This window comes from Molothrus ater, chromosome 2 (assembly GCF_012460135.2).
Source record: "Molothrus ater isolate BHLD 08-10-18 breed brown headed cowbird chromosome 2, BPBGC_Mater_1.1, whole genome shotgun sequence".
Lineage (NCBI taxonomy): Eukaryota > Metazoa > Chordata > Aves > Passeriformes > Icteridae > Molothrus > Molothrus ater.
This window is the reverse complement of record NC_050479.2, coordinates 43204730-43229499: the sequence shown is the minus strand read 5'-3', so window position 1 is coordinate 43229499 and position 24770 is coordinate 43204730. Positions and strand designations below refer to the sequence as shown.

Genomic DNA, 24770 nt, shown 5'->3' with positions numbered 1-24770 from the left:
TCTGATGCAGATTGCAGTTTAACAACTTCCTATCTGCTATCATCTGCAGTTGCTGCCTCCTGGATCACCTCCTTCCTTATTAGGCACAGTCACTTTACATTTCCATACTTTATATTCCCATAGCAACTGTGAGAACCTCACGTGGAAGTGACTTCAGCAAGTGCTTGCAGCCTGCTCTTAAGGAAGTGCTCTTCTCTAACTCCACCTTATTTACCTCCTGTGGTACTTCTGTTTTCCAAATGCATGTCCAGATGAAAGTTTACATTTTAAAGTACATGTTGGGCTGCTGCTGCCTGAACTTCTCCTGAATTATTTTTACCATTGGACCTAAACAACATACCAACTTGGAAGTATTGTAATGCTTTTTTCTCCAGAACTGTAAACAGCTTCTAGTACAGAGAATGAAATTGTTAAGAAAAGAAAAAAAAGAAAAAGATAAAAGAAGAATATTTCTGAAAAAACAGATAAAAAGTATCTTCAGCTTCCACTGACTGTAATTGCACATTTGTGGTCAGCTGCCTATAATTACATCCTATCTGGTCTAGAGGATGATCATGTGAAAATTGACATTCATACCATTTGCCCTTCTAACTACTTTGGTCAGACATTAACAAGGGCTGAAATCAGTTATTACTTCTCTATTAAATTTATCTTTGCCTCAGAACATATTTACTAATAAACCAAATGACCTTTCTGTTAGAATGCAGTTTGTGGCAAGATATTATGACAGCTACATTTATTTATTTTTATTTCTTCTTCAGAAGAAATTCCAACTGTGTCACTTTGAGACGACTCTCTAAACACTATTTTTCAGCCAGAATGTAAACATAAAGAATGGACAAAATCAAAATCAATCCACTCAATGGCATTTGGAGGGAAATTGCAAAGCCACTATGCACACTGGATTCAATTTTGGGTGTGGAGAAATAAAAGATATGATTATTCATGGCTAGGAGAGTGTGGATGAATCATATTTAAAACCTAATGCACATAGGCAATTATATGTTGCATAGTCAAAATTGACCCTACATGGGATTTTTCAGAACTGCAGTTTTAGAATTAGTAGGGCACTCACATCACATTTAATAGACATAGTAAATCAAAACCACTGTAGTTTGTGTAAAATATTTGCCCTATTACATGAAAGAATGTATGGCTTTTTAAAATGATGGACAGTATAAATCACTGATGTTTTATCTGTTTTAATTTGAAGTAAACAATACTGAATAATTTAATTCCCTATAGCATATAGTCCTATGGTATCTAAATATAGGGAAATGTATATACAATTTCTGGCATTTTTTCACAGCTCCAGACACTATAAAAGGAGTTAACATAAAGTAGAGCTTGCTGGGTTACAGAGCAATGAGTACAGCATTTGGTGGGGCTTTTCTGTGTGCCTGCAGGTCACAGATAACTCAGTAATGTGTCATGTTCCATTTCAGAATGAATAAGTATTTTAATTTTTCCCAGTTAGAAAGGGTCTCCCAGGAAGAGATTTTCCATTCATAAACAAACAATTTATATTAAATATCACAATTCTGTTAAGAACATACCAACTAAAAAGTAGTTCATTTGTTTTGAATTAATTACAAAACCTTATCACTACCTCTGAGCATCTTTAAAATTATTTAAAATTTCAATACATAATTTATAACCTGCCAGCACAGCACATGGTAGAACTGATACAGTTTTTCAGATGGCTATTTAAATCTTTACTAAATACTGAACTCCTACATCTTAAACCCATTTTACCTGAATCTTGAGTTGCTGCATAACTTTAAAATTTTGTAGTATTTGTAAAGATAAGTAGGGGACTTTTTGTCAGCACTTTTGGAAAACAGGAGAGGAGACTTATTCATCTGCACCTATTTTTTGCTATTTTTTTTTTTTTGAGCATTTTTTCATCTATTTGCCCAACTATAGCATTGCAAACTGCATCACTACAATGCAAGAAAATTTCAGGTTGAAAGAAATAGTTCCTGTTCCAGAGCATATGTAAAGTAGGGTTTTTAATTTGAGCAATGGGACTATCAACTTCATAAACTAATGGAGTGTATCTAAAAAAATCAAACTCATCTATTGACAGATTGATTTAAAATACCACCGGAACCAGTGGAGAGTAATGGAATGAAGACATTCCTTCTGTTTTAGAAATGCACAGCAGCGGGGCAGCTCACTGTTGTTGGTTGGCACTGACAATTATTTCTGGGCTTCCTGTGTGCAGGGAGTTCGTCAGGCACCTGCGGCCGTACAGAGCCTTTTACGGCGGCCTGGCCGATCAGCTGTGCGCCAACGAGCTGGCAGCCGCCGACGGGCTCCCCTGCTGGAATGGAGGAGATCTTGTAAGAAGGTACCTTTCTGGCTCCCTTCTCTCTATTTTCTGTCTATTGTAAGTCAAGTTTTGCTAAAACAGCTTCTGTTCCAGTCAGGTGTGGTGTTTCCCTCTGTCTGTGTCAAGATGAGTTTGAAAATTGCACAAGCATGGGATCCCTTTTCTCAGGCTTCACCTGTACACAGTAAATAAAATCTTCCTGCATCTCTGTTTGGGAAAAAGAAAAAAAGAATTCCAATGTTCTTCAGACATTTTTACCTCAGATTTGCAGCACCTAAACATACACTGGAAAAGAAGCTGGATTGGCATTTACAAAATACAGTTGTACGAAAAGAATATGGATTTTTGTTTGAGCGTGGTCTTTATAAAATGCTGCTTTTAATGCAGTGTGTGGTCAGAGACTCAAGCTTAAAACCTTCTCTGGCTCTGAAGTATGAAGTAATCTCTTAATATATATTGTTTCCCATGAGAGAACTAAAAGTTAAATGTGAAGATAAAACATTTTAGAAGTGAAACATGTATTTTTTATATATGCAGCATCTTGGGAGACATCATTCAGCAGCAGTGGCAAAGAAGAGATAATAAACTGCTACAGTCCTAGATATGTGTCTCTGGGATCAGTATATTACACAGCTTATAAAACACTTGCATTTTTGGATGGCAGAAAGATTTTCAGAGAGCTGATCTCTGTGGTTTTGTTTTATTGCTTTGATCACCAAAACAAGTATTTCTCTGAGCAGGAAATCCTTCCCTTCCTGATGACAGAGACCAAAATACTGAAAAGTTTGTTGCAGTTATTTGTAATGAAAATGATTATGTTAATGTTGTGTGGATTAGTAGGTAGTATCAAAAGTCATATCAAAGAGGGCTGTGAGGAGAGTTAGTAAAGTGTGAGCTAAGAAATAGGGAGAGCAGTGGGCAATATGCAGCTTTAGGTATCTCTAAAAAGTTAGGTAGGAGTTGTCATTTATTAATTGATACATGAGGAAACTTAGTGGCCATCCTTTTATCAAACAGCTACAGGCCCACTTTCCTTTATCTTCTCGGGCAGTCCCGTTCTTTGGCAGCACCAAAGTCCAGTGAGTGGTTGACTCCCTTGACAGTCTCACTGGCAACCTTTTTTGTCCAAGGATTTCAACAATCTTCTGAAGAGGCTGTGTTCCTTCTTTAGGTAACTGTATTTGAGATTTAATCTCAACTTTACCTCCTTGCTTTTGTTTTTCTGAACATTCCCTGGTTCACTTAAAGTATTCCTATCAAATATTTCAGTAACAATATAAAAGGATGATCTTGTAATTACAAGATTTCCTGAGAACAAAGTTCTTCTAGCATTACTTGTGGCTGCTTATATACTTACTATTAATACATTAGATATTTTCAAACCCTTTCTTATTTTATCATATGATACTATTATACTGTATCCATTATTATGTTATATGATTATATGTAATTTAACAGTTATGCTAATATATATGTATAGGCTACATATATGTTTATATATATTCTTTTATATATATATAGGTGCATATATACATATATATATATATATATATATATATATATATATATATATATATACACACAATGTTTTTAATATTGGATCCACCCAAGAGATATAATGGATGACAAAAGCACTGTATCTTAAAAGTAAGGACTAACACTTTGTTATTATTTTAACATAAAAATTTCCTTAACTAAAATATTTTGTCTTTGTATATATATTAATGCACATATATTTATATTTTTGGTCAGTACATGTCAGTGTCAGTTTCCTGAAAGAGCTGAGATGTAGACAGTAGAAGTACAGAATGATTGTTAAAACCAGAAGAGCAGGAAACCCTGAGTTACTCTGGATTATCAAATGGAGCTGAGACCTGCAGATTAGTTCCTACTCAAGACCTCTGATTGTACACTAAATACATTGTGGTGCACAATCTCCTGTTTCAGTATCTTCATGAAGGCACTCAGATCTGTCCTAGACTCAGATCTTCCATTTCTTCATTTTGCCTTCTTATTCAGTCCAAATGCCCTTTGTTCAATTGTATTTATTTATATTTGTTTTTTTGTAACTGAAGGGGGGAAAGCTTTCCTGCACTTTGACCAAAACAAGGGTTTTTTTTACTGTTAGTATTGTTATTACAGAAGTGACGACCTAGGAAGAAGTGTCTAGTATCTGCTTTTATAATGGTTGGGATGCATAGCAAGCATTTAAAATATATTCTGCTTAAACATTAGCAAGAGTTTTCTACTGACAAGGACAAAAATAAGTGGCTTTATTGTCCAGCATCTACATAAAGAAGGATTTTTAAGAATAGGCAAGGTAGGCACTGAGAAATGATGCAGCAAAAGCTGATTTTTCTTAGTGATGTGGAGATAAATTGGATAACTTCTTAAAATCTCCTCTAGCCCTATGATTCTGAAACCAGGATTATCTAAATCCTGTGTTGCTCAACTTCTATTGTCCTGATGCCAGGATACTGTGACATTTTAGAAGCAATAATGACTGAACAGGCATCATTGTTTTTCTCTCTAAATACTGAAGAACCTATACACTCGCTCTCTTTACTCTCTTTTTTCTCTCCTCATTCTGCCTTCCCACTAATAGAATAATAAATAACAATACTGATGAACTCATCAGTGCATCTCACCAGTGTTTCTGGCACTGATGGGGAAAAGTCTACATTGTTCACATTAGTTAAAAACAAATAGATTTTATCTGTTTTGAGATCCTTAATTCTTTTCCATCTGTTTTTGCCTTCTGTTTCAAAAACATGTGCCATAGATAGCTGCTGATGACTGAAATTTGGACTTGACACAAGAAAACAATATAATGAACTATGTATTGCTGGTCTATCAGGACCTGAAGAGATTGCTTAGCCTGCTTGCTTTGTCTGTGTTTCAAGCTCCAAGTAGCAAAAAGCCCTGAAGACAGATGAATGAGGAAACAAAAAATCTTTGCAGTTTTTCATTTTCCTTTTTTGTGCATCTTTCTAAAGGAAGCATTTCAAAGGTTTTAACACTGGCAATATTGGGTATCAGTTAAATCTTATAACCTTTGCCTTCTCTAATGCTATCCAAGAGATTATCAAGCCTGGATGGGAAAAGGTCAGAAAATGAAAAACAGTATTACTGAAATGAAAGCTTACTTAACAGTTTACATTTCATACACTTCAGCTGTCCCATTTTTGGTTTAAGCCTTCTTTTCTTTTTTCTTTTTTTTTTTTTTCCAAATCACAATGCCATGGAAATATGGCCCTTGATTCTGCAATTCTAGAAATTGTTCTGTGTCTAGTAGTTCACCCAGTAAAGGCTCATGCTTTCATGAAGACCTCAGACCAGAATTCTCACATTCCTGCACTCATGCCTGGCAGGATCAGTAGTGGCCAGGACTTGCAGGAGCAAGACCAGTCTCATAAGATCTGTGTCACTGCAGCATGAGATGAGGCACAAGACTCAGAGGAGTCTTCTGCCTCTCCCCTGTCTTACCCAATTGTGTGACTGCAGTGGTCTAGCATGAAATTGAAATTCAAATTTCACTTTCAAAGCCACAGCCAAGTGTTTTGATGATGTACCTGGAATTTAGTGTTATAAGATTCAGTAAGGTCAATAGAAAAAGAGGAATTGAAAGTAATAAGTTATGCACTACCAAAGCATATGAGTTTGGATTTTCAGTGGCATCTTAGCATTAAACTAAAGTAACAGAAGCTATGTAAATAGACTGAGATTGTTCCACTTCACAAACATAAAGAGATTTAACTGACATTTATACAGCTTTGGTTGTCCAGAGAGCCTGGCTAGAATGTGAAGAGAGATAAATTAAAAATACACAGAGGAGAGCATAATATATACTGTACATCTCGAGACCAGCAACTTAACTGAAATAAAAATAGATGTGAGTGAAAAAAATAGTAATATTTTGTGTGTTGAAGGATTCAGGAGTAATGGAGATTATTAAAAACAGCTAATCAAGTTTTGAAGGAAGAGTTTCATATAAAGCGCATATCTGAAGTATCCAAATTAAGAGAAATTAAACAGCATGATTGATTTTAATTGCTGAGCAAATCGTTAAAAAGTGATTATAATAAGCATCTCTCATCAAATAAATACTTAGCTTTAGCACATCTCTTAGGCTGGGCAAATCTTCTCTTTTGGTTCTTAAGTATTCTGAAACTACAGCGATCCTGTTCCTGTTCTTACCCAACAAAAGAAGAGAAATGGTTATATAAGGGATATTAATAAATTGATTTCAGTTTCCTTCTATTTGAGCTGATCATCACTTTTTAAAACAAGGAAGAATGTAAACTGCCATCTAAGGCACCACTTGAGACCTGATGTGCCTGAGCAACTTAAAATGTAGGAACAGCCTGTTATGGCTCTTACTGCTTTGCCCAATAGGCTGCTGCCAACAAGGACCAGTGACAGATCATAGAGAAAAAACAACTGTAATCTTAAACTTCCTCAAAACATGCAAATTTGCAAATGCTTGGCCCAGAATTGTGAGCATTCAAACTTCCCATGAACTCAAAAATCTTCACACCACTAGCTTTCCACAAGAAAACCAGAAATTTTCAGATGCCAAAGCACTGGGTCAGTTTAAGAGGGGTTGATGATATGCATTTCTGTGTCAACATCGAAAAGACATGGACTGGCATAAGATCCCTTTGTTTATAATAATTTTAGGGTTTGTTCCCTATTTTGCTGTGAGTTATAACAATAAAAGTAATTCCTGCTTTAATATTGGTAATATCTGTTCTCAGTATATACTTAGGTAAATCTCATGTCGCTTCAGGATGGAATGGATTTAATTACATAAAATCAGCAAAGTATGTTTTGATTTGATAACCTCAAAATAAATGTTCTACTTTTCCTTTTGTTTGCTCAAGCAAATATATGATTTTCTGTAGTGTTTGCCTAGAATCATTGCACTTGTTTGTCGTGCACAGCAGAGCCTCTAATAGAAGTGTTCTGACAGTGGGTGAATTAATTTCTATTAGGTTGGTAATAATTTACAAATTGTATTGACTTTTAAAATTAAAAACATGATTAGCACCATGCTAAATAAACTGTAGCATTTATAAAGTCACAGAAGACTATTCAAAGGTAGGCATGAGAAAGAACAGTAACAAAGAATATTCCAAGTTGGAATTATTGCATCATCATGCCTTCATTTTGGAAGGTTTTCGCTTCTCATTTTACACAATCACAGAAGAATAAGAAGCACAATTTAATATTAGTGATCTGATGACTCTTAAAGGTTTTCCAGGTGAATTCAGGACTACTTTACTACAATTTATAACATGAAAGAATAGAGGCAATACAAAAAAAATCTATTGTCTCCTTTTTGTATAAGAGTTCATATTGAAACCAAGGAAAACTCATGCAGGAGACTGATGTGTAGTTCAAAACCAAAACTTGCATAGAATAAATAACTATGAGTCACAATAGATTATACTAGACAGAAAGTCTGTGCCTCATTGAAGTTCTTATAAAAGAAATATGCTCTTACTGAATTCAACTTAGATATACAGGTTCTCTTTCAAATAGTAAGTTTAGTGATATTTTACAATTTCACACACTGATACTCTGAAACTTTTTGTATTTCTAAGCCCAGTTAATTATCACCTCTAGCCATGGCAATTTGATAAAGCACCCTCAATGAGTTATTTAAACAATATTTTGGATTGTGAAATATTGTCTATGAGGTCTTCTTTCAATGTAATGCCCACAGCAGTTTTCTGTAAACTCTCTAACTTTACCAGTCCAGAGAGGAGACTTCAATGTTATAATGTTCAGCACTGCAGCATTTACAGATGTTCCTTTCAACCTTCATAGTATTATGTAACCTCTGCTGAAAACTTTTTCTCTTGGCAGCTATAGGTCAGATTTTCGTTGAGCATCCTGCACTGACTGTGAAAGCGTGTTTTTGAAACTTATATTGTGCTGAGGGTTTCGCTTTTTACATTTTTACAGATGACATAGATACTCAAGCAAGGTGCCTTTAAAGGTCTGGAAATTGGTTGGGAGACATGTGAAAACCACAAAGTTTTCTTATGAGCCTAATTGTGAAACTTTGCAGAAAGTTTTTCTTTAAATAAGAAAAAATGCAATATATAGTCCTATTTTGATGAATATTCTATAGATTTTTATTTGTACAGATTGGTATTTTTACTGTCATTTATATAGTACAGATGACAAAAGATTGGTATTCATATAGTTTTATTAATTCGTTCAAAAAATAGTTCATTCATTATTTTTTCTAGAAATATTATTCTTTCCAGTTTTATCAAATATTTCTTGCTGCTTTTGTAGTCAAAAGAATCATTAGATCCTCTCTAATGAAGTAAAACTAATCTGCCATTTAGAACTATTAGTCTATTAGCATGTACTTCAAAATATCATTTTTCGTTCTTAATAAAAGTTATGGGTTCTTATCTTCTTTAGCAGCTCAGCTTCTACTTACTTGTATTCCTTTAGAATTATGATTGGAAGCGCAAATTGTCTTATGTTCATTAAAATTACTATTTTGTTCTGTTTCCATTGTAACACTGCATTTCTAGGGTCAGAGTTTTTTAGCAGTACTCCACAAGTGGGCTCTCAGGAAAATTAAGCTGCATTAATGAAGACTATGAATTTAGTAATCAGTGATGTTAGCTCATTTTTTTTCTCAGTTCATTGCATAACCCAAACTGAAGCTACTTTAATCCGGAAGAAATTTTAATTTTTAAAGTGCAGTGTTCCACACAGAAATGTAATGAGGCAACCCAGTTAATGCCTACCTGCTATGAGTGCTTCTGTGAGAGCTCTCTCTGAAAAAAGACTGAAGCAAAACCCAGTGAAAAGGACATAGGTACACCCATGTATGCCATGCTGCAGCCTTAGTAAATGATCAAGCACTAATGTGAATAGTCACATCCAAATCTGAAAGGTCTTCATGTTCAGGTAGCACCTAAAATATCTGAAGTTATTATAACAGATCAAAGCAGCTGAACCAAATTGTTGCATTCACGCAACAGAAGACTGCAGATTCTTCCTAAAACCATGCTTTATACATATGAGACACAGAAAGGAAATAAGAAGCATGAAAGCCAGTCCAATATTACGAGTTGTCTTGCTTTAAGAATAAACAAGATATCTCTGCTACCAGCAAGACCTTCCTTCAAACTGTTGGGAATCTTTATGCGTATTTGAGAAAATCCCTTGGATGGAGGGGTTGCACTCTAGTGCACTGCTGTATAGTAAGATGTAGCTTCTCTTCCTTAGTCTGAGGAGTGAATCTCTGTCATGTTAAACACATTTATGTCTTATGTTAATTAAGAGCTTGCCATGTTGAAAGTTGTGTTATTCTTGATCTTACGTACTCCAGGTATTTGTCTGAAGAAATGCAAGTCTGAATGGGTCTCTTGGCCTCTTTTTCAGTGAAGAGATAAGTGGAACCTTGTAGGGTGCAATTAGTTTCTTTTTCCAAATAGTTTGATAGAACTTCCTAGAAGGACTTTTTCTCCCCTTTGTAAAGGGCATCAGTCTAAAAGTACTGATAGAATTTATGTTATAATAGATCAAAATATCTAGTAACTCAAGCTAATACAGAGTATCCATGCTGAGACAAAAAACCAAAAAAACCTAAAGAGGAAATATTACAGGTGGTAGACTAATCCAGAGCAGCTATGTCTAAGTGTTTGAGATATTTCACTTGAAAACTAGGTACCTATATTTATCCATATACTGCATGTAATATCATATAATACTGTTGATCTATTTTTGTTAGTACTGATCTTCAGGTCAAAGTGATGTATTAAGCTCACTGAGTTAAGCTATATAAAATAATTACACAAGACAAAGCATCAGTTTAATTCTTCCTCAGTAATTTGGGTCAAGGATGGAACATATTCTTGAATAAGGCACCAAACCTTGCATTTCACATAGTTTTTCAAAGTTTCAGTTTAAATGTAAGATGAAGTTGGGGACGGATTTGGAGAAAATTAGAGTGTTTATGAAAAGAAGATTAACTTTAATTTTCCCTGTTTCCTTAGCCTGTTTTCACTGTGGGTGATGTTATTCTGTCTAGAAGTCCAGGTTTTAAGTCTTCAGCCACAGAATCACAGAGTAACAGAATGGGTCAGGTTGAATGGGACCACAGGGGTACATCTGGTTCAGCCTCCCTGCTCAAGTAAGGTCCTCCCAGAGCACATGGCACAGGATTGTGTCCAGACAGTTCTTAAATATCTCCAGAGAGGAAGACTCTGCAATTTCTCTGGGCAAGGTTCGGTTCTTATAAACAGTTATTATAAACTGTTATTAACAGTTCTTAAAGCAGTTCTTATTAAGTGCTATAAAAACCTGTATGTTCATGTCGTTTTTGCAAATATGACAATGACAATATTTGAGACATTCTTATGTTCCTGTATAAAATAGGTTATGAGCAATCGTTATTTTAATATGCATCACTCTCATACCCTGATGTCTTTAAAACATCTGAATCACACATTAGTACAACAGCTACAGATGAAGTAACAAGCCTAGTCCATGTTACATCTAATAAATATGCATTTTTTCATTGTTTAGTTAAGTATTTCTGGAATCTAGAAAGATAGCAGGGCAGACAGCTAATATTATTCAGTACAAACATTGAAACAACTTGCTCTTATCTACTTAAGGAAGAAACGTATATAAGCAGTGCCTCCTGAAATCCTTGAATAGAAGATGTTTAAAATAAATAAAAACTAATTGAAAAAATCCTACCAGTGTTTTTGATATAAGGAGGTTTTATCTTGCAGTGAAAAGTATTAAACATTGTCAGTTAACACATTGCAATTTCTGAATTATTGAAGAACACTGAATGGTGTTGGGGTGCTAGACAGGAGCTAGATGTTGGAGAGAGATGGCATAAACCATTGTAGGGCTTTTTTGAGCAAGAATATCTAGATAAATTTTACTAGCCCTGGATGACATATATTTCTAGTACAGGAAGGTTTTTACTATGATCAAACCCAACAAAATCTGAGATTAGAAAACTGCCATTCAGTGTTTTGACAGCACAGACTGTATTCACAGAGATTCACAGTAATAATTTAATTGCAAATAAATATTTTAATATAGAGAGAATTAGTTTTCAAACAAGAATTTTTTACCAGTCAGTTCAAGAGCTTATAGCAAGACTGCCTTCCCCCTCTGTAATTTTAATTGCTTAGTAAAGGAATATATTTATAGTGAAAAAGAGTTGAATCAAACAGCCACAAGTTGTTTATTTGCCTTGACACCTGTGAAGAATTTAAAATGAAAATTATTTCAGCTTATGTTTCAGTCAATATAGTTAATTCTTTTGTATTCATATGATGACAATGCCGTATTTGAGTGTACAAGGAAGTGTACAACATTTTGAGTGTACAGCTTCATTTTTTGGGGCGATCTTCAACTGACATCTATAGCTATGCAAACATAGGCATCTGATTTGGACTTCTTGAGTCAGTGCAGTCAGTGGAGTGAGACACATCCTACTTAGTGCTGGTGGACTGGCTGTTTCCAACCACTGTAATCATTTGTGAGTGTGCAGCACAGAATGGTTGTGTAGCTCAGATCATCTCAATCTTGTCCTCAAGAACATGTAAGTCTGATGGTAAAACATTTGCACCCTGAGGGAGGATTGTCATGGTTTAACCCCAGCCAGTTGCTGAGTTCCACACAGCCGCTTGCCCATCACCCCAGTAGCAGGACTGGGGACAGAATCAGAAGGGTAAAAGCTAGAAAACTCAGGGGCAGAGATAAAGACAGTTTAGTAGAGAAAGCTAAAGTCACACACACAAGCAAAGCAAAACAAGGAATTAATTCACCGCTTTCCATGGGCAGGCAGGTGTTCAGCCATCTCCAGAAGAGCAGGGCTCCGTCACATGTGACTTGGGAAGACAAAACTTCATCTCTCCAAACACACCCCCTTCCTCCTTCTTTCCCCCCACTCTATATACTGAGCATGATGTCCTATAGTCTGGAATATCCCTTTGGTTAGTTTGGGTCCCCTGTCCTGGCTGTGTCTCCTCCCAACTTCCCATGCATGCCCAGCTTCCTTGCCATCATGGCAGTACGAAAAGCAGAAAAGACCTTGACTCTGTCTGAGCCCTGCTCTACAATAACAAACACATCTCTATATTATCAACCCTGTGTAGCACAAATCCAAAACATGGCCCCATACCAGCCACTGTGAAGAAAAATGGCTCTGCTCCAGTTAAAACCACCACAATTCAGAGCATATTTCACAGCTACCAAAAGGAAAGTACAGAAATGGGTCACTTTTACCCTGTGCCTCACGGAGCTTTAGTTACAAGTGCACCACTGTGCACCTCCTTTAGATGTTATCAGAAAGTAAAAAAGACCCCCAAGTTTCTTGGACTCCAGCTAGAGCTCATTGATTTGCTGTTCCCTGCCACTTTTCAGGTTCCTCTAGGCTCTGAATTCCTCTGTAGAGAGAGCCTATGTGTGGCAGATGCTTCAGCAGTGCCATTGGAATGGTTCACAGTGGTAGGTGCAGCACACACCATGGGTCAAGCAGATGCTCACGACAAGAAAAACTCTTGTCTCAGCTGTGTACACAAATTGTACTGGAATACATGAAGAGAAGCCATATGTAAAAAGATGGTGCAGTTCAGATGAGCAGTTTTCTCTAATAATTGCATCAATCCACAAAACGTTTTAACTGTTTGGGATTTACACTGCCTTTTTTCCCTTTTTCCAAAAGTATTAAATAGAACTTGAATAAAATAGATTATCATTTCATAGAAAGAGAAAGAAATCTTTCTCTAGATACAGAACAACTCATGTCCTAGAAAAACATCTCCTGATAAGTAGGCAGTGTATTAAGTTAATTTCTCTCATTTATATGTGTGTTTGAAATAATTCTGAGCTTATGTATTTAAACTTGTGTCGATGTGAGAGTAGTACTCCATCACCTTCACCTGTCTTCTGGCAATTAAAAGGTACAGATACATACTGTAATTATGTTCTAGGAAATTTGTCAGAAAAAATACATTCTGTATTTTGAAGAAATCAGAGACATAGTCTTTGTGGGTTTTTTTAATCTTATTTTGTCTTACATAATCTTGCTACTATTTCAAATGATTTAAAAATAATTCATCATAAAAAAATTGCAGAACTGTGGCCATGATGCTTATGCAAAAACACTTATAAGAAGTCAGCATTAGTTTCCAGCGCATCTAATGGTAACTTTAGTGTACATCTCATTACATTGTTAAGAGCAAAAAGAAACAAAAAATTGGAGGGAGCTATAATAATACTTGCACCAAGTCTGATTAGCCCATAATGAATTACCCGTGTTCATAGGTGCCTTCCCCCGCCTCATGTTGCAGCATTGCAAAGTAAAACAGCACCAGGGGAAAACTCCCTTGTTTCGGTGCTCCTGCGGAGAGAGCTGTTCAGTATCCTGCTGTTGCTGTATCCTGCGTTGCCACCCAGTGGAGAAGAGGGTAACTTCTCCTGGTCACAATCCCAAAAGTGAGAAACTTTATCATAGAATCATAGATTGTCCTGAGTTGGAAGGGTCCCACAAGGATCATCGAGTCCAACTCTGGGTCCAGTGCAGGACACTCCAAGAATCACACCATGTGGCCGAGAGTGTTGTCCAAACACTTTTTGAACTCTGGTGCTGTGACCACTTCTTACCCACTTACAGTAGCCCTATATTCTGCGATCAAATACTTGGGGGTGATCTTTTTGGGGACACATTGATTGCTTTTGTTGTTTTCGCTTCTTCTGGTGTTTGCCCTTCTCTGTACATATTTGCTGAGTTTGGCCGGTGTGCTCATGCCATATAACATGGAACAATGATGCAGTTCCATTTACATTAATGTAAAACTGATCAACGTGGCACTGGATCAGAGCTATGATTTGCAACAGTGCCTTATATTTTAGGAAAAAAATTATCTTAATTTCAACTTCCTTTAAGTTATGCCATGTGCTGTTAAAATCTCTTTTAACACAAACATCTTTTAGTCTTAGCTATGTTTAAACAAGCAGCTCACAACTTTGTGGAAAGAAAAACAAACCACCCAAACTCCAAACCTGTTTTTTCACTTCATATTACTGAATTTTCTGACTCATTCTGTACTTATTTCATCCAAGTGTTTGCAATTGCTGTACAATGCTAATATAGGCAAGTTTTGGCAGCTATTGGTATTTAAATAGTGTATCATAAGGAAATACTCTGAATATTTAGCAGAAGGAGGACAGAAGAGAAGGTTGAATTGCAGTACAGAAAAAAAAAAAGGAATGGAGCTGATGGACTCTGAGGAAGAGATATATGGATGGATGGAAGACAGTGACCAGTAGCTTCAGAAGCAATCCCTGAACAACCATCACTTTGCCCTGGTGTCCAGCAGTGTCCAGAGGAGACCAGTTACAAATGGAGAAAGATACCTGGTAAATCCCTTGTCTTTTGAAGTCTGTAGTAGGCTGTTGCTGTGACAAAAGCCAAGTTACCAAGCAAACAATCTCATAGAGTGCTTCCTTTCTTTAGAAAGATTAGGAGCAACTGAAACTCAATGTCTTCAATTGACCCTCATATTTTCAGCTGACAAGAACCCTCCTTGTCTAGTTTGCTACCTGATATCTCAAATTTTCAGTTTCTTCCCCCAAAGACTTTTTCAAGAGTAGGAAGGAGAGGAGAGCAGGGCCAATTTTGTCCACAAATGCTCGTGGAGAGTGCTTAAACTTCTTGTGAGATATTCTGTTTATTTAAAGCCCTCTTAACATTAGCATTCTCCTTTTATCAGTCTTTTACTCATGAAACCAGGTTGTAGCAGATAAGGCAGAAACTTGGAAAGATTTAAAACCTATGCTCTGTATTTTTCTCATTGTCTGCGTGTGTGAATAAAAAAAACCCAAAACCATGCTATTATTTATAATTTTCAAGGTAAAAATATGCATAAACTGCTGCGGTTCAGTATTCCAATGGGAAGATATTTTTTCATGTTGTGTGTAGCATTTCTTTGTTTGTCTGGTCTCAGAAGAGCTTGCATTAGGAAAGGGCCTCTGGAATTGCTGGTACAAGTTCTGGAACAAGTCAAGGCCATAGATTAGTATATTCAGGACACTGGCAAGTTAAGTAGTGTTTTCAATGGCCAATATTTCACTAGTTTTTATAGCAGCCTATTCCGATGCTCAGCTGCTTTTTCTTTCCTTATGTCTAGACAGCATTTCCCACAAGCAACTTGTGCATTTTAGCTCTTGTTCCATCACTGTGCATCCTTGTGGAAAGATTATACCCTCCTTCTCTGTACCTATAATTTAGGTATTTTTATAAATTGTGTGGGGAGATCCCCTCTCAACCTGGTCTTTCTCAGGCTGAATAAACACAATTTATTCATCCTCTCTTTATATGTCAAGTTCTCCAGCTCTCTTAATATCCTGGTGTCATCTTAATGGATTCACTTTTCTTTTCAGGTCCATAAAGGCCTGTATATAGCCATGGCATTTGCAATTACCATTTTGGTTTGTGTTATGTCCTTTATTTCTTGCCTTCAATGCTCTGTCTTGAGTGTAGGTTGGGCAAGGTAACAAAACCACACTCTGAAATTCAGTGCTCACCCTTAAAATTACCTCTGTCACACTTTGGGTATACATTTGAGTATTTTTCTAACATCAATCTTTTTATTATTCTATTTTATTTAATTTCCAGAACTAGTTACATCATTATTCAGCCTTCAGACTATTTTTATTCTTACATATTCTTTAAGATTGTGTCCTATACAATCAAAGGTGTCTAAATTGTGGCCAGATATTATTAAGGTTTGATATACAGATGTATATAACAAATGATTAATAGAAAAATAAACAGTCAACAGCTGAGACTGGGAAGAGTTCTCAGACTAGAAAAAAATCCCACCCACTTTAAATCCTGAATATATATGTAGAAACTGGAGAGGGATTAATTTCTCCTAAATTATGGACTTTCTAGTGCCTTTTTACTTGAAGAATCAGACACAGGCATCTACGGCAGTATTTTAATTTGGATCAAGAGTGTGCTTTTGAAATCTCTCAGTCATCTCTAGTTACTTCAGTTCATGTTGTGAAACAGTTTTGGGCCAAATAAACAGGATTCCTTTTAGATGAAGCTAAACAGTAAGGCGGGCCTGAAGATCACATCTAACACAGCCTGACGACTAATGGGCATTCAGTCTCATGAGATTAAAGTAGATCTAATCAAGTATTCTCTCCCCCACAGATATCTGTAGTGTAAATATTGGGCCTAAGGATCAAGTTCTGACAGGAAAAAAAAAAAAAATCTGTGAATTAGTGGTTACATAATTTAGCTACTTGCTAATATTGGACACAACTTGGCTTGTTATGGCTCACCACAGGGAGCTGTGCATGTGTGTGTGAGTGATAGTGGAGCCCTGGAAAATGTTAAAGATAGACTTTGAAAATGTTAGGCTTTGTGTTTTCTCAGATCACTGCACCTGTGTAAGCGTGCAGTATGATAAATGATATAATTGTTAGATGTGATGATTGTTTAGTAACTAAATATAATTATTGTATAATCATAAGAAGAATCATGAGAAAGTGTGTTAGAAATTTCAGGGGGAACCATGAGAAGCCATGCTTGACTGAAATCTATGTATAATATAAGTTAATATAAGTTTAATAATTAACATGGAAGTTATATAATGATAGCATATAAAAACACGATCATCTCGAATGTATGGTCAGAGTCAGATTTGAGTTGAATACCCCTGACACCCAGAGCTCTTAATAAATTTGCATATAATCGCTTATGTGATTATGTGTTTCTCAACGCTAACAGGAGGAAGGGAGACTGGTAGGAAAAGAAGTGTACAAAGCATGGTAAACCTGGGCACATGAGGTGAATAGCTTGGATTTCATTTTAAAAAAAAAGGAGAGTCAACGTGTGAAATATTTGTATTCAGCCTATATTGCCTCTTCGTTATTCTAAGACTCATTATTTTAATGGATTATATAACAATTAACATTCTTTTTTTAAAAAGAACCTTGTTGACATTTGTATTGAGAAGGGGATAGTTAAATTATGTGCTTGATATAAAGGCTTGTGATTGTTTGAAATAATCATGTTTATAGCAACACAAATCTCTAATGAGGCATGATGAACTGGAGCATCTACTTCAATGGAGGAAAATAAAGTGAAACACTTTTCCTCCAAACAGAGAACATGCTCTGTTGTTTCAGTGGGACAATCATCATGTACAAAGCAGTGTATTGGGATGTTTTTCAGCCTTAATTGCCCTGTCAGTTACAATTAGAGGTGTCAATGTAACTGTGAAATGCTACAAATTACTTGTAGCTTTTCCTCCTAATGCATTCTCGGCCTGTCTTGCACAAAAGGGTATCAGAATGACTGAGATCTCTTGCTGAGCCTGTTATTAAGGTTTCCTTGTTCTGCTCCCTGGGTACAGTTATTCACTCAGTGTGGATTCAGTATTATGGGTGTAAAGATGCCTGCAGCAGAATGGATCCTTTTAACATAAAGGGAAAAACCTTAGCATATTAGGCATTTCTTCTGAAATACCTGCAGCTATAACAGCAATTTTAATAGCTGTACTGGTTAAAAAATTACAGTTTTTACAGCCAAAGTTGTTATTGGCATGAAATCATATAATTTGCAAGATGTTACAGGTGCTTAGTGATTTATAGGGTTTCGACATTATTTTTCTATTATACTTAAGGAGCAGATGTATTTCAAAATCCTGCCAATGTGATTGTCTAGAACAAAGGGATCATCTCAGCAGAATTACACAGAAATTTTTGACTCTTGGAGGAAACAGGAACTTGAAAGGGGAGGTCTGAGGACAGTGTATTTGCTAGTGCTCCCATTCCATTAAACAGTATCAAAAGATTTTCTGGTCCAATACTAATCAATAAACCAAAGGGGACAATTCAAATGAGCAATGTGACACTATACTCTGTGATAAGCAGAGAAAAGGAAGAAATGCAGGGGATTCACAGAAGGGTGGCCAAATGCTCTTGGTAGGTGAGATTTTATTTTCTTCCACTACTGAAAACTATGAGTGCAGCAGTCATTCAGTGAACTAATAGACTTACTTCATCTTGTTTTGGAACAGCTGCTTTGCATTTCTGCAGTCTTAGAGATTGCATTGCTCTTTGAAAGGGCAAATGTCTCTGACAGTGGATTAAACTCCCTAGTGTTTACTTCAGAGCTGGAAAAAATCTCGCGCTGCAGGATGGTTTTATCCTATTGCCTGAAATCTTGGAACACTGAATAAATTGTACACAGTCAGGGACATTTCAGTTTCATCATCAAGTGATGGATGACTGGGTAAAGTGACAGATGTGTTCAGATTTCAAGTATATATACTGCTTAGTGAAGGAATTTAAAACACAACTCCTCATTATTGTTTGTTTCTTTGGATTAAAAACTGATTACTGAAACCCATTATTTATAAGGTAACACTTTAAATCCAGATGAAATAGTTTCTCCTTAATATTTTTGTTCTTTTACCTGTGTGGTACAAGCATCCTGGTAAAATAAATGTAAATTTTAAAGATTCTAATGCTTGCTTATGTGTATAAGGGGAGATGTCAGTATTTGAAAATATTTTGAAGATAGGAGAAAAGCCTTCAAAGTCTCTATCAGTCTTCAAAGACATGAACAGTTTTCAAAAAGGCTTTTTTAATTCTATTGGAAATTCTGAAATTTTGAGGGTAAACATGTTTTGTATGGTAGGGAAGTTTTTATCTTAGACCATTTTCCTCAGCAAAACAAATGAGCAATTGGCTAAAGTTGCACAATGGTTAAAAATTGTAAATACATAATTGTTTACAACAATTGTTTAAGCCATGAGAAATGATGATTAAATTGGCAACTACTAAGACTTTATTTTTTGCATAATGACAAGTATAGATTCTTTTAGAAATGTAATAATCCTGACTTATGCACCTATATTCTTTGTGTGTGTGCGCTGACATATGTGGGATAGGAGAAAGGAAAATTCTGTAAATTCAAAGCATAAATGTATTCTCCAAGCAGACTAAAAAGATTGTATAACCAGTATGTGACATAGTATGTAAATGAAACCTAGCATGATACTTACCAACAAAATATTAATTAGATAGGTATGTCAATCTCATATATATGTCCGTGTGTGTGTGTGTCAATTTAGCATATTAAAGACCAAGTAGCAAATTTGTCAGATCTACAATATGTAATAATTAAAATTGGCTAATATTGTAACTTTTTATATCATAGTTTGATTTTCAATACTTCTTAGCTATAGAAAGTGTTTTGAGGGCTTGAATGCAACATTACCACTATCACCACAAATACAGATTATGAAATATTTTTCTTGCTGAAAGGAAATGTCTCTCAAATTGGAATTTCTGTATGCCTGGCCTAGGGAGAAAAAGAAAGCTGAACCTTTTTCTGTCTAAAATATCTTGGGGATGAAGCTTTCATGTTTGCTACTTTACATTTCTAGTCCAGTCAGGGAAGTGGATTTAGAGCCTAAAAAAATACATTTTATTGCTGCCACAACATGGTGGATTATGTTCTTCAGTTCCTGGTCTGCAAACACTGGAAATAATGGAGCATGGTTTTAACCTGGGCTTTAGGCATCTGACTTTGGGCTTTTTCATAGGCTAATCTCCTAAACAGCAGCCAGAGCTGGACAGACTGCAAGAAGGTGATTGGGAAGCCCTGAGTTAAGCTTCTTCTCTAAGCAGCTCTTTTGGAGAAGCAGCCACCTTTCCCCCATGATAACATAGGAAGCCTTGCCCAAATCCCGATTCATCTTTCTTGCAGGCTTCCTTTGCCTTGACTTTGTCATCTGCTTAACTCAGACAAGGAAAAGGCTTTTTGGAAGGTAAATGCAGTCAGAGAAGTATTGCTGAAATCAAAGGAACTACTTATGTGTGTAACCACACACTCACAAAAAAAGCACTTGCAAAGCTGGGTTGTTAGATAATGAAGTTTTTCAGGAATATGCTCTCCGTTTGGCAGAGTTATTTGTTAAATAAATAGTAACCAGACAGCATTACTTTTGCAATCAATAACGGCAGTATTTCTTCTCGTGTTTGTGTTTAGATAAAAATGTATTTATGCTGATGCTGTTGCAAAGACTGACTGAGACTTTAAAAGTGGTGTAGTCACTCAGATATTTCACATGTGCCTTTCACCAAGGGATGACAAGTTTTATTTTTGTATAAAGGCTCTTATAGTAACCAGAAAGAACTATGCTGCTATATTTCAGAGATACGGCTGATTTTTAAAAAAATTTTCAAATTTATTTTCACATCAACATGCAGAAACATAAAGACATTAATTCTTTTTATTTAACACTGCTTGTTAAGATACTGGACAGTTACACTTGACCCATTTCTGATCTCTAGAGAAGAAGGTGATTAACTGCAGGTTTTGCTTCCCTTCTTCAGTGTAGCTATCTAGAAACAAGCTATAAAAAGGCCTATTCAAGGGAAAGAAAGAAGGTCAGGCACTCAATCAGGCTGTATAGCTGGGGTTTCTGTCAGAATGGAAAATCTGTTCTACAAAATAATAGCTTTCTGTAATAGTTTATTCTATTATTAATATAAAATTAGCATAGGTTTTGTACAAATTTTTTATTCTCATTTGAATCTGTAATTCAACTATTACCTGCTGACAGAAAGAGCAGGTTAAGCTGTGGAAGACCAATAGCACACTGAAATAGAATGAATGATGCAGCATTGGAGGTTTCTGGGTTTTGGGTATTTGTGTAGGATCCCTAATGGCTCATGCAGTGGAGAATAACACTAAAATTTTTAAATTACTTTGACATAGCATAGAAAATATCTGAATAAAAAATAAAAAGGGAAAGCTCCAATTAGCAATTGTAGGTAGACAGAAATAAATGTTGTGTGCTTACTGGGTGAACTGATTAGGTAGCAGCTCTCCAAGGAAAGGTGAAGAAGCTGTGCTGCATCACAGTCAGAATGTATTCCAAGACAGATGTGCTGTTTGGAAAGAGGAAAGCATACATCACAGGATGCCAAACAGTTGTGTGTTTTCAACTCTTTCAGGACAAAGGAAAGGTCAGCCAGAATATCAAGTGTGGCCAGCCAGGGTAAGCAGGGCATGGAAAGAGCAAGTTCCTGCTGGGAGCTGTGTGGGACAGTGTTCATAAAGCAATGTTGGGCTGTGGCACACTCACAGAGTTTGGGGTCTGTTTAGTTGTTGCTTCTTTTGTGTCATTTTGTTGATAGACTGGCACCGTAATAGTGACCAGTGTTGCTATAAAAACAGAAAACAGAGCAGGATTGCCATGGGAAAGATACAGAAAGAAGGAACACTGGTCAGAGGTAAATCAGGATAGTTATGTCTGAGAAAATAATTGGTGATTTGTGGAGGTGTCACATATCTCAGGTCCATCTAATTTATTCTGGCAACACTCCATTTACTCCACATTAAATTAAGTGTCTCCATAATGGTATTAATAGGTAAGGGCATTCTCTCTCTGCAAAGGCAGAAGTCTTCTCTAAGTTCTCTGATATGCACAATGGTAAAGGTGTAAATTGTGTATTTTGTATTTTTGCACAGGACAGAAAATTCTTTATCTGATTTAGGGTAAAAATTGTAATTAATGTTTTATATTTCCTTTGGAAAGGAAAAAGTGAGCAGGAATCCTCCCCTGTCAATGAAACCTGATGAACAGGACACAAAGTCCTTTCAAGTCAGCCATGGCTCAGGGATCTTACAGCTATAGAGCAGATGAGTATGCTGGGGTTGTCACACAGTCATAGGATGGCTGCAAGGCCCTCTGGAGAACATTCAGTCTAGCTCAGAGCAGGGTCACCTAGGGCTGGTTTCTCAGGGCTCTATTCTGTCCCACATTTTCCTTAGGCTTTATTTTGCTTATGATTCTCCTGTAAAAACTTTCCTTCTTATCCTTTGTGACTCTCCAGATTTAACTCCAGGTGGGTTTTGATTTGCCTCCATCCTTGTACTCCATCTCTATATTTATCCTTGGTGCCTTGACCCTACTTCCACCTCCTACAGACTTTCTCTTGTGTGTGAGGGTAGTCAGATGCTCCTTGTTCATCCATGTATGCCTCCTGTCTCCTTTGCTTGATTTCCTGCACAAGAAAGTGGACTGTTCTTGAGCTTGGATAAGATGAACCATCTTTTTTGGACCTGTTTTTTCCCCAGAACCATCTCCCATGACAATTGGCCAAGCAGATCTGTGAACTGGCCAGAGTCTTCTCTCTCTTCCTTTCTCCCACATTAAGCAAGGCTTTTGAGAATAATAGAAAATATTTTTAAAGCTATTTTGAAGTCTTTAAGGTGTCATACCTAGGAGGTGAGCTTCAGACATTGCTACACAGCTTGCAGAATGTTTAGTCTGTGTCCTGTTCTTGTGCCACCACCTACCTCATTTTTAATTTGCAGTTATGTACCTCATGTCCCCTCCTGGTTTTGAACAGTGTTTCTGTATGGAAGCAACCATCTTCCCTTAGCCTGGTGGCTAAAGGTTCTGCTAAACTAAAGAAACTCTTCCAGGACATATCTTACCTGCTGAAAGGAGAGCATTGCAGAAGGTTCCTAGCTGAGCTGGCATGTCACCCTGCACTGTGTGGAGGTGCCAGCCCCTGGCAGCAGTGTAGCTGAATATTAAGTCACACAGAGCAGTGTTTTTTGTGCTGTTGCATTTGAAGATCCTGTTTTCATGGCTGCAATGTTTGGTAGCTCACTGTGATTATGTGGTCAAGTACACTTGATAGGGAAAAGAATTTCTGTTAAGTACATAAACATAATCTTGGGGAAAACGTAAATAATACGAAGTGTAATGATACAGAGCTCTGTCACTTAATTTCTGACTCCTTCTACTGTACTTGTATTAACCACCCCTGACAATCTCTGGTACAAATATCAGACACGTGATGAAGGCAAACTGAGTACAATAAAGTAGTGTTTACATTTCCATTATCAGATCATATTTTAGTGGCATGAGCTGGTTGAGTTTATCTAAAATATACCTATTTGGCTATCTGTCAAAGCAGTTTTAGAACACTTTAAAGATTCTTCTTTTTATTTTAGATTAAATTTGCATTTCAGGACTCCAATACCATTAAATTATCAAAAGCTGTTCAGTTACAATGCATATTTGGTTCACAAGAGGAATAATTTCTTTTTTATTGTATTGATAGACTTGTCATAATTAAAATCAAGATTCCATTTTTTTAAAGCATAACCTCTACATTTTGTAAGCTGTGAAGGAGACTTGGAAGTGATAAAAGTGATAATCCACAAGTTAGAATTATTTTCCTTAGGAAGCTCAATGTCTCTTTCTTTCTGTTAAAATCTTGTCCTTTTTGCTCTTGCTGTCACAGAAAAGAAGTAACTTGTTTTTCTGAGTTTTTCTCAGCACCTTTACTAGTAAGTAGGTGATGTACATATGATTAATTTGAGTTTTCAAATTACTGTTGGTAAAAAATATTAAAAGATGAAGGATCTTTGAAGGCAGATAAAATAAACACAAAAATTATGGAATTTAAATGTCAGCCTTCTTGGGAAAGAAATACAAAGTCCAGCAACTTCTATGAAGATTCAATTAAAATTTAGAAGCGTTTTCTAAGTGTTTTCTGTGTAGTTTCAGGGATTGAATTTTACAGAGTAGCAAAGTGTTACCTGAAAAATTTCTAGCAGTGGAAAATTATGCCCAAATCACATATTAATATTGAAGATGGTGATTTGTCAAACTGTGGGCAAAAGCTTTTACACAAAAAAACCTGTCTGTGATGTTAAAATGTGCTCAAAATATTCCTATTAAAACATTTGTTTGTCTGAAATCTTCAGGTTTTAAAATTTTCATAATCATTTGTTTAGTCCTTTTTTTTATTAATTTAAGATCTTTTTGGGGTTTAGAGCATCACATTACTCTTTGTATTTTGCTATTATTATTTAAATTTTAAGCTGCAGGTTTTTCTTCATTCTAGAAGGTATTATCAATCACTAATTACAAAAGCCAGACAAGGAATATTGAGTGATAAGATTCAATTCTTAAACTCATTGTCCTTATCTTCCTCCCATTTGTCTTGCCAATTGAATCTATTCCCTTACCTAGATAAAAAAAAATTTCAATACATACTAATATTTCCTTACCATTTCCCCAAAATACTAATTATAATATCAAATAATAAAGTGAAGAAAAGAAAAAAATAAAATATCTGCAAATTATCAATCTCTACAATGTTCTTTTATTTAAGTGTATATGAATTATTGGGAATGTCTATAAATCTTGTGAAACAGTTGCCTATGAAGAGCTGAAATAGCAAAGGGTATAAATTTAATTATTTGTGCATAAAAGTCACTACTTGCACATTTATACCTGTATGTAAATTATTTGCATATTATTTATGATTAAGCTTGTAACTGGGAAACATGCAGAGTGGTGACCTATACTGGGTC

At 36.0% G+C, this 24770-nt stretch overlaps 1 protein-coding gene across 3 annotated transcripts in view; it reads left to right on the top strand.

Annotated features, from left to right (window-relative positions):
- Positions 1 to 24770, top strand: part of GPC5 (glypican 5) — a 599375-nt gene that overhangs the window by 113864 nt on the left and 460741 nt on the right. For all 3 annotated transcript variants that reach the window (XM_054518549.1, XM_054518547.1, XM_054518548.1), the window contains one exon: positions 2228 to 2353. In XM_054518549.1, coding sequence (XP_054374524.1) covers positions 2228 to 2353 — 126 coding nt within the window. The remainder of the gene's footprint in view (positions 1 to 2227; positions 2354 to 24770) is intronic.